Raw genomic sequence first — 10277 nt, forward strand, 5'->3', positions numbered from 1 at the left:
AAAAAATCTCAAAATATATTTTAGAAACTCTTCTACTCTTAAATATCCCAAAATATTTTCAAAAAATATCCTAAAATATACTCTAAAAACTCTGCTATAGCAAAATTTTTCAAAAACACTCCCAAAAACAGCTAATTCAAACAGGCATTAAAATTTTGAGCGAGAAGATCAGTGGAAAAAAGGGTTGATGTTTGAATCTTATAAAGATTGTGCGATTTTGTAAAGTAGCACAGAAAGTCGGCACCAGGGGATTAGCAGGAGTTGATACGGTTTAAGGCTTTAAGCTGAAACATGTTGCTCCAAATGAGCGTTACAGTAGACTACTATAGTTGAAAATTCACCTTATTTGGATTGCCCTTTTTTCACAAAAAAAAAAAATTGTTACGTCTTTCGTAAATATATTTTTTAATTATATTTTTATCTCATATATATCAAATCATTATAATTTATTATTTTTATAAAAACTCCAAAAAAAATAGCGATCAGGACAGACTTGTACGCTAGAATGTAGCATGGCAAATACATGTCTTGGTTCACTTGATGAGAAGCTCATTCTAAACAGGTCTATTCATGGATGAGGAAACATTGGCGGAAGTATGGGCGGTAGCTTTTGTGGGCAATGCCTGTCTCCATCCCAAGCCTTCCAAGCAGCCAGAAATGTCATACATACTCAAGGCTTTGTGAAAATCCTTCCACCGTGGTGAAGGGCAAGTCTCCGGTGGCCAGCCCATGGAAAGGATTAAAATGCCCAAGGAACCAAATAGACTAGTCAACCAATGAACCCTTTTTTTTTTTTTTTTTTTGCCCCCGCATGAATGGTCCAGCGGCAGCGTCTCTCACCAGTGAACCTTGAGGTCACAAGTTCGAGTCTTCGCTCCGCTGGATTCCTCGGCGCACTTAACGCGTTCGGGCCGGGTTGGGACGCCGGGCTCGGGCCGCAGGGGATTAGTCGGACCCCGTAAGGATTGATCCGGACACCCTTGTGTCGACAAAAAAAAAAAAAAAAACCAATGAACCCATTCAACCGAAATCATTTTTGTGAAGAACCGTCTGAGTCACAATTGCACTTGTCTGGTTGTCCCTTGCTCCAGCACACCAATTTTGACCGACAAATTAATTACTGGGTCTTGGTCAGAGTCCCTTAGATCTCTTCCGTGCATTAGGCTTCGTTTGGGAGAGGAGGATTTGGACGGAAAAGAAAGGGAAAGAAGAGAAAGTTAACTTTTCTTTCGTCTGTTAATTTTTAGTAGGAAAGAAAAGAAGGGAAATGGAATGATTTAAGAGAATAAATAGTAGGCAAAATTTTTTCTCTCAAATTGGAGAGAAAGTTGGAGGACGCTTATGAAAGTTTTTTAAAATACCTATTTTATCCTTAAAAATGCCTTGAACAAATATTTAATGACTTTCATATCGAAAATTATTTCACTAATTCTCAAAACTCCCAAACAACATAACAATCTCTTCTCTTCTCTCATAACTTAAGTTTTCCCTTCTTCTCTTTTTTCTATCCTAAACTCCCAAACTTAGCTAGATTGGGTGATTCAAACCCCGCTTCTTATTCTTAAAAAATAAAATAGTGCACTTGTTTGGTCAAATAGTTCATTCTGCAAGCTTTCTCCTCCTCCCATAGAGTAGGAATAAAAGTTAGTTAGATAATTATCATTGTCAACAAAAAAGAGAGAGAGAGAGACACACACACACACCCAAATTAACACTTGATATTTTATTCTTGTGCAGCAAAATACTCCCGTTTCTTTTATCATCAAGATTCACATAAGGGTTTGTTTGGATAGAGTATTATTTAAAATATTATTTGGAATAATTACTGTAGCACTTTTTGTGATGTGATGTATGTGAGATAAAAAGATAATTGGGAATATAAAAAGGTGGGTTGAAAAATGTGTTTATGATGCAAATGAAATATTATTTGAAATATTTGAAATTGGGAAATATTATATGATGCAAGTGAAATATTATTTCTTTGTCATGTTAACTTTATCTTCTTTTTTTTTTTGTTCATTTTAGCTTTCTCTTTTTTAGTTCTTTCCTTTTCCTTTTCTTCATTTTGAACCTTCCTCCAAATTCCTTTACATAATTGATACTCATAGTCAAGTTACCAAAGATAAAAACCTAAAAATCAGTATTAATTTTAATGAATATCCTATGTTTTTAATAAAATGTTGCTAATATATTGACATTTACAATTTTTTGACTTTAGATTATAGTCAATTACTCTCAAACTTTGACCTATGAATTTGAAATACTCGTGTGTTTTTATTAATGATAAATTCATTCTTAGGGTTTTCTAATGAGAGATTCTTCTCTCCTAAAATCTCCTAATGAAAGTTTCTTTTTTTCTATATTGTTCTAGTGAGAGTTTTATTCTCTCCTAGGTTTTATCTTGTGATAGCTTTTTTTTTTTTTGAACTTGAACTAGTTTTAATTAGATTTGACTATAAGAAGACATGTATAGATGTATTGGGTTATAATGATTCATCTGGTTGAAAGATATATAAGAACATTAATATTATCTTTATTCATATTGATTTCTTAGATCTGTTATATTTATTGATTTCAGATCTATATGTATATGTATCATGTTTGTTTGATACATTTTCTGCCATTAGTGCAGATTTATTGAATGAAACAATCTGTTTTATAGAAAAATAATAAATTCACTAGTGCAATTAAATATTAAGATTACTCAATTCTTTCAACGAAAGTTGGATTATTCCAAAATCATATAATTATTTTTTAAATCATAAAAATTATTTATGACACACTAGTAAAATCACAGGTCTATAACGGTTGAACCAGTGACTGTTACCCAATCAAATTTTCCGGTTTGAGGCACAGTATTGGTTTCAAAACCCTGCCTCAGATTTTTTTTCCTACTCATACCGAAATCAATTTCGTGATTTTCAACCAGCTTGTACAAAAGAAGTGGAGTACGTCACGAATCAACTTTCATAGACAGACTGAAGTTTTACCAACCAATCAAAATGCAAATACCACTAGTTTAATCAATCTTTCCACCAAACAGAATCTATTAGATTAATCATTCAAGATGTCCAGAATTTACGACAACTGGGAAAGGCTGGTCGGAGCTACACTCCTCAGGGAGGAGCTCCGGCTCATTGCTCAAAGAACTCCCAGCGATCTTTCTTTAGCATCATCAATACCATCACCACCTCCATCACCATCACCATCACCATCATCGTTGGCCAGGAGTTCATTTACATATGATCAAATTCTCCAAGCCACCGATAACTTCAGCAGCTCCAACTTGATCATGTATGCCCGCACAGGGCTTCTGTTTAGGGGTGCTTTAGAAGCTGGAATTCGGGTAGTAGTGAAGAAAGTTGACTTGTCCTTGATCAATAGAACTTCCTTAATGCGAGAACTAGAATTTTACAACAAAGTTTCTCATCCTAGATTTGTCCCTCTTTTGGGGCATTGCTTGGAGAATGACAATCACAAGTTTCTTGTTTACAAATATATGCCTCATACGGACTTGCACAGCTTTTGGTCCAGGAATGTTGTTCCATTTTACCGCGGTAAGAATTTAGATTGGTTGAAGTGGGAAACGAGATTGAAGATAGCAAGAGGAATTGCAGAGGGTCTGTGCTATTTACACCATAAATGTGATCCACCACTTGTTCATAGGTAGCCCATATTCGAATTTGGTTAGATTTATTTTTGTTCATTCATCTATTTATTTATTTATTGCATGTATAATATTAAAAAAAATCTCTTTACGACTTGTGTAGGAAGGTTAATCTTACATATGATATTTTTTTATTTTTAGTTTGGAAGGTTTGAATAGATTGTGATCTTCACTTGACATACTTCTCTTTTGGTTTTTTTTTTTTTTTTTTGGGGGGGAAGAAACATCGATGCTAGTAGCATACTTCTTGATGATGATTTTGAAGTGCGGCTGGGGAGACTCCATGAGGTCTGTACTCAAGCGAAAGAGACGAATGGGAGTAGGTTTTCCAGGTACGTGTTTGACCAAGTATGCATTTGGCTAATTTTGGTGTGCTTTCCTTTTAGGATTTTTTTAAAAGATTCTTCTTAGACATTGATTAATATATTTTTCCACGCATGTTCCATTTTCAAGAAAGTACTAAGGAAATAATTTTTTAAAAATGATGTATATTTTTTTTCGATCTTTATTTCAAGTGTCATATTTTTGGAATGCAAGATTAATTAGGAAAAATAAGCAAATACAAGGGACAGTAGATAAAATTAAATAGGAAAAGTATATAAATGTAAGGAAGGGTAATAATTGTTAATATATGTACACATGGTAAATTATGTGAGTTCTAGATGTGCCAACGGATACCAAATCGAAAAATGGAGAATTCTTGTTTAAGGCAAAAAAATTTGAAAATATATAACTGAAAATTCGAAATTATTCAAAGCTACCAGTTTGCTGCTTTCCGAATTTCTAATTTCTAGTTTAAGGCAAATTCTTAAGTGCAGAAAAGAACTCCCTTTTTTGGCATTGCCATAAACTTATAGGTGACAAACAAACCCATTTAATTAAATTTACTCATATCCGCCAATGAATAGATGGGCATGTGTATCTTAAGTTTTTACATATGGGTATAAATGGGTTTATCCAATAATACCCATTTAATATATGTGGGTAATTTATCAAACCCAATTAACCCATTTAGAATTGTAACCCATCAAACCTCCTCCCTTCCCCCACCTTTTTTTTTTTAGATTTTTCATTTTATTATAATGTTAACTACTTTTTTTTTTCATTATTATTATTATTATTATTTGTTAGTTTTATCTTATCATTTTATTTTCTCTTAGTTTGTTAACTTGCTCATTTTTTAGCATTACCAATTTATGACAAGTTTTAGCCTCTTTTCTTACCTTTCCAAAATAAAATTTTAAATTTACACACAAAAAATGCTAGGGTTTTCAAGATTTTTTAATTAATTTTTTATGTTAACTTTCATAGTACTTAGTTCAATTTTTATATTCTATTGTTCAATTATTAAATAATATGTAATTTTACGACATAGAGTACGGATGGAAAAAAAAATTGGTAATTAGGCTTAATGAGTATTATTAGTAAATATTTAAAATTAATGATGGGTGCAAAATGTGATGTAAATCGATAATTTAGTTTACAAAAATGAATTTAAATGAGTTTACAAAAAATTAAAATAAATTGGTTATAAATGGGTAATTGGGTTACCCAATTCAATTTTTGACTTACCCATTTATATCCATATAATTAAATGGGTATAAATGGATTGACTCACTTATACTTATTACCCATTTTAACCAACTCAAACCCGCCCAAGTAACTCATTTTGACACCTCTACCATAAACTTATAATGATATTTGAGGATTCATTGTCCAAAAGGGCAAAAATCAACATGAACGGTGAACTTTTTTATGTAACGAGTGCTAAACTGCTGATTGATTTTCAGCAGCATCCAAATCGGTACTACACTTTATCTCCTATTATAATACTGCAGCTTAGCTAAGTTTTGTGACATTCTCTCTTCATTTTGAACAGGGGTTTTGAGAGAAGTATTTCTGGTACGCCGAATCTACATGTAGCTTATATCAAGTTATTTTGAGCAGTCCCTTTTAATATATAACTGTAAAATTTTCAAAATATGTTTGTCTAAGGCATGTATTGAATGGCCAGGTACATCTGATGCAACGTGTGCCTATGATGTTTATTGCTTTGGAATGGTCTTGCTTGAGCTGGTCACAGGCAGGATGAAATTTAGCCTTGCCAATTATCGTATGACAAACGATAGCATGGCAAACACCTTGTCCAACGTTAGTTCACTGGATAAGAAACTTATTCTAAACATCGTAGATGGGTCTTTAACCATAGATGAGGTTCTTTTGAAGGAAATCTGGGCTGTAGCTTTTGTTGCCAAGGCATGCCTGGATCCCAAGCCTTCTAAGCGGCCAGAAATGTCAGTCGTACTCGAGGCTTTACACAATCCTTCAACTGTTGTAAATGGCTCGTGGAAAGGAAAAAGAATCGGATTGATCCAGTTTAGTTAGGAGGGATATTAATCTGGTGATTATGAGATCGTTGGTCAGCATTAATCTCGATTCAACCTCGTTTCATTTTCTGGGCATGCAAAAGAATCGGATTGATCCAGTTTAGTTAGGAGGGATATTAATCTGGTGATTATGAGATCGTTGGTCAGCATTAATCTCGATTCAACCTCGTTTCATTTTCTGGGCATGCATGAAAATACTTGTTCTTTCAATGGATAATTGTAAGATCTTGTGCTTTTTGTTTCATGTCTTCCATTCTAGAGGGCCTACACACCCTTGGCCACACGAATTTATATGGCTGGTTTCCTATTATATAATCAGCCAGTTTTGGTAGGGATTGTGCAAAGTTCGGTTGTTGCTTTGATTGTTTGCATGTCTGGTATGATAGGAATAAAAAGAACTTATAGATCATTTATAATAAAGCCATTCATAAAGTGCACTTTTATACAGCAATGGAGGGGGTTTGCAAATAATAAGATTTATTCCTTGAATCATATGCACTAAGCTGGTAACTGTGTTGGATCAACCTTCCGGTGCCAAGTTGAATCCCATCTGGCCTCTTTAGGCTGTTTGCCACAGAGCCAAATTTGGGCTGTTGACCACCAAAAATTTATGCACTCCTTATAATTTTATCAAGAACAATATCTATATATAATGATTAGATAATAATTTGTTTGTAGACACCAAATTTTTGTCAATTTTTAATGTTTCCTGAAATTTTATCTATTTGATAAGTTATTATTATTATCATTTTTTTAATATATATTAATGTATGATTTTCTCATTTTTGTAGGTTTGTTTTTGAAAAAAACAAAACACAAAACAAAAGAGAAAAATCAAGAAATAAAAAATCACTTTCATCATTTTCCCTACCAAAACAACTATTAATCCATTCCACGCTCAATTGCCATGGACCTTTCTTTTCATTAGCTAAGAAATCATCATTTTTGGCAAATCCAACACACAAGCTCCACTTTGGCTACAAGTCCCTCTCGGTTCTCTGCTCTCTGGACGGACCAGCAGACAAGACTCAAAAAGAAACAAAAAAAAACATTTCCCTCTCTCGGCTCTCTCCCACAGGACACAGAAGAGAAGCCACAAAAGAAAAAAAAAAGAAAAATCTCCATCCCTCTCGGCTCTCTCCCTCAAAAGAACAAAAAACAAAAAGAAAGAAAGCTCCCTCACTCTCTCGGCCTATCCCTCTCTTTGCTCACTTCACACAACACACCCACACACTATTCAGACACAAGGAGGCAGCCGCCGGTTGGACAAAGAGCTTGGAACTTCCTCAAAATTTTAGACAAGGGACCACAACCTCATTGAGGTATTTTTTTCCAGCTTTTCTTTTTTTAATTAATTAGATTAAATGCATGTTTGGCTACCTATTTGTCTCTTCCTTTCACTGATTTTTGTTGCTATTGTGGTGTTGTTGAAGTTTTTTGGGACAAGCCTGTATAAAATTAAGAAAAAAGAAACGGTGCTGTGAATGCATGCCAAATGCTTGATAAAATGCCGAAATGGAAAAATGGATTTAAAAGCTGAATATTGTGCATGTTGTTGTCAAAACTGATGACCGTTAGCTAGCACCAGGCCTGGAAATGTTTGCTTATCTAAATTTTTTGGAGTTTTGAGCTTTAAAGGCATTGAAATATTTTCTTCATTTTTTGGGCTGTTTTGACTTAATGCATCACTTTGTTGTTGTTTACCTGTCAAACTAAGATTATAGTTGTAATGTAGAAGCTATAAGGAGTGTTTTAGCATAAATTTTATGATTTTTGGTGAAGATTTGAGTGTTTAAAAAATATAAAAACTGGACTAATTTCTTGGCTTTTTGGCCACTTTAGGGTCAATTTTTGTAAAAACTAACTCCGGAATTGGAATCTATGCGAAAAATCGAGTTGGGGTGTGTATTTTGACAATTTTTTGTGACCAAAAAAAATTCGCTGGCGACCGACGGCAGTCCGCGGCGGCCGGCTGCCAAAAGCTTCACCCTGCCGGAGGAGGAGAAAGAAGAAACGAGAGGAAGGAGAAGAAAGAAAGAAAAATGGTTTGGGCTAAGGTTCTTATCTTCGGTTGGGCCAATAGTTAGTTTTAATTGGGTTTTAGAAATGGGTTTTTGATGTATTTCTTTTGGGTTTCGGTTGGGCTTGAGGGATAGAAAGACAAGCTGGCCTGCTCGTTTCCTTTGGTTTTCGGCTGGGCTTAGGTAGTATCCGGCCCAAATAAATAAAATGATGGCCCAATAGCCTTTTTCTTGCCCAAATCAGAAACCGAAAGTTGCACTTTAACCCCTGATCTTTGAAGTAGTTTCACTGTAGCCCATAACATTTTAAATTCCTTTCATCTAGGTTCTTAAGTTAATTTCACTTTGGTCCCTAAATTTTATCTTTCATTTAATTTTGACCCTGAACTTTGAAAAAATATAATTTCTGTCCCCAAAAGTTTTTCAATTTTTGCAATTCAGTCCCTGATGCATTTTGACTCTCTCTATTATGATTGTTTCTTTTCTTTAATAGTTAATTATGCTACTTTTGAATATACTTAACTTGTAATTTTTAGATGTTCTTAAATTTCTTTACGTTTGACATATTAGTGTGAATTTAGTATTTTTGTTATTATTATTTTTCAATTAAATTGGTGTCATGATTCTTTTGTTCATTTTGAGTATAAATAGGGCAATTTAACTCCGTTTAGTCACCACTTCAAAAGGGAGGTACCCCATTATTATTATTTTAATGTCAATTATGTGCTCTTATGTGCTCCTATATGTTTATATATTTTTATATGCTTTGTTTATTTGATTTGAATGTTCATTTAAATTTTCTTATGTTTGTTTTGTTAATTTTATAATTATTTGAGAGGCATTTAAATACCTCAAAAATGTAATAGATAGGATAATTAGATTTGTTTTATTTTATTTCCCCTTTTAGATTGTAGTTAGGCGCTCCCCGATGTAATAGATAGGTTGTGTGATTATGTGGCTTATGTGTTACGTGCTGTGAGAACCCAGAAAAAAAAAAAAAAAAGATACGGATACGGATGGCTCTCAAGAGCCCTTTTCCTCTTTTACCATGCTTGATCTCATCTCATTGACTCTCCGTCAATGTATACCAGGTAATCATGACCGTAGACTCCTCTTTACTCCAATTATCCGTCCACCTCACTTTCCCCTTACCGGGTCCGAACACCAAACAGTACAGAGTTGGTATTACTCGAGTATACCGGAATCAAGGGTCTCATACCCAAAGATTCCCAAATACAGTCCCCATGGCAATATACCGTTCATTTATAGTCAATCTCAACCCAGCTCACACGAATCTAATACCCTAGACACTCGGACAGCATTTTCCCTAAAATTTCAGTTTTTCCAACCTGCAAGACAACCACTAAAACTATCCAACACAACAACAAGCACCCAAACAATACATAAGCCATTCAATATACTTCATTAGGGTCACAATACCCTTCAATTATAGCCAATTAGAAGTTCAACAATCAACTATAGAAAACCCCCAATTTGAAACCCTAAATCTGAAATTTTCCGCACAAGCGGAAATTTTCGCAATTAACTACAATTAACGCACAAGAGAGCTATAAAACACCATTTGGAACCATCAATTCAAGCTCAATCATATCAATCATGGAAAACAGAAAAATTCCAACAAAAATCAGAAAATTAGGAAACTTCACTCCAATCCACCAAATCTTCCGTAAAATCACGTATATAACTACTATAAGGCACCAATTGGCCAAAATTACTAACAAAAGATAAGTTCCAAGCAAGATACCTTTGTTCTTCAAGAAAGGTTGTAGCTTGTGAGGTTTTCTTCCAAAACAACACCACTAAGTTCTTCAAACACTCCTAGGAAGATGATTTTATGGACTAATTGGGGAATTAATCGGTTAGTTTTCAAGATTTGGCAAGGATTTGAAGGTGAAAGGTTGAAGAATTTTTTCTCCTTTGCTTGCTAGAGGTTCGGCCAAGAGATGGTGAAGAATGAAGATGAGTTGAGTCAAATTTGGACTTTAAGGAAAGTAAAGAAAGTTTAGTCAAAAGTTAGGCAAGCTTGGTCCAACCAAAATTGGACACTTGGCACATTGTCTTGCTAGAGTTATCTTCTTGTCCCTCATGGCTAATCCATCTAGGCAACCTCCAATTATCTCCTAATACCTAGTAACAAAATCCCTTTACGCAAAATTTAACCTAATTGGTCAAAGTTCTCTC

At 34.2% G+C, this 10277-nt stretch overlaps 1 protein-coding gene across 1 annotated transcript; it reads left to right on the forward strand.

The window, feature by feature from the left end:
• The first annotated feature begins 2928 nt into the window (after positions 1-2928).
• LOC113781298 (probable LRR receptor-like serine/threonine-protein kinase At2g16250) lies at positions 2929-6385 on the forward strand. The gene is made up of 5 exons (XM_027327214.1): positions 2929-3666; positions 3889-3999; positions 5547-5569; positions 5682-6068; positions 6179-6385. Exons 1-4 carry the CDS (start codon positions 3068-3070, stop codon positions 6050-6052), a joined length of 1104 nt encoding a protein of 367 aa, XP_027183015.1. The 5' UTR covers positions 2929-3067; the 3' UTR covers positions 6053-6068; positions 6179-6385.
• The last annotated feature ends 3892 nt before the right edge of the window (positions 6386-10277 follow it).

Source organism: Coffea eugenioides, chromosome 8 (assembly GCF_003713205.1).
Source record: "Coffea eugenioides isolate CCC68of chromosome 8, Ceug_1.0, whole genome shotgun sequence".
Classification (NCBI taxonomy): domain Eukaryota; kingdom Viridiplantae; phylum Streptophyta; class Magnoliopsida; order Gentianales; family Rubiaceae; genus Coffea; species Coffea eugenioides.

Bases quoted from the DNA above. Each gene is read 5' to 3' on its own strand.
- LOC113781298 (XM_027327214.1), top strand. From the start codon at position 3,068: ATGTCCAGAATTTACGACAACTGGGAAAGGCTGGTCGGAGCTACACTC. The intron at 3,667-3,888 runs GTAGCCCATATT...TTGGGGGGGAAG, and splicing joins GATCCACCACTTGTTCATAG to AAACATCGATGCTAGTAGCA. The intron at 4,000-5,546 runs GTACGTGTTTGA...CATTTTGAACAG, and splicing joins AATGGGAGTAGGTTTTCCAG to GGGTTTTGAGAGAAGTATTT.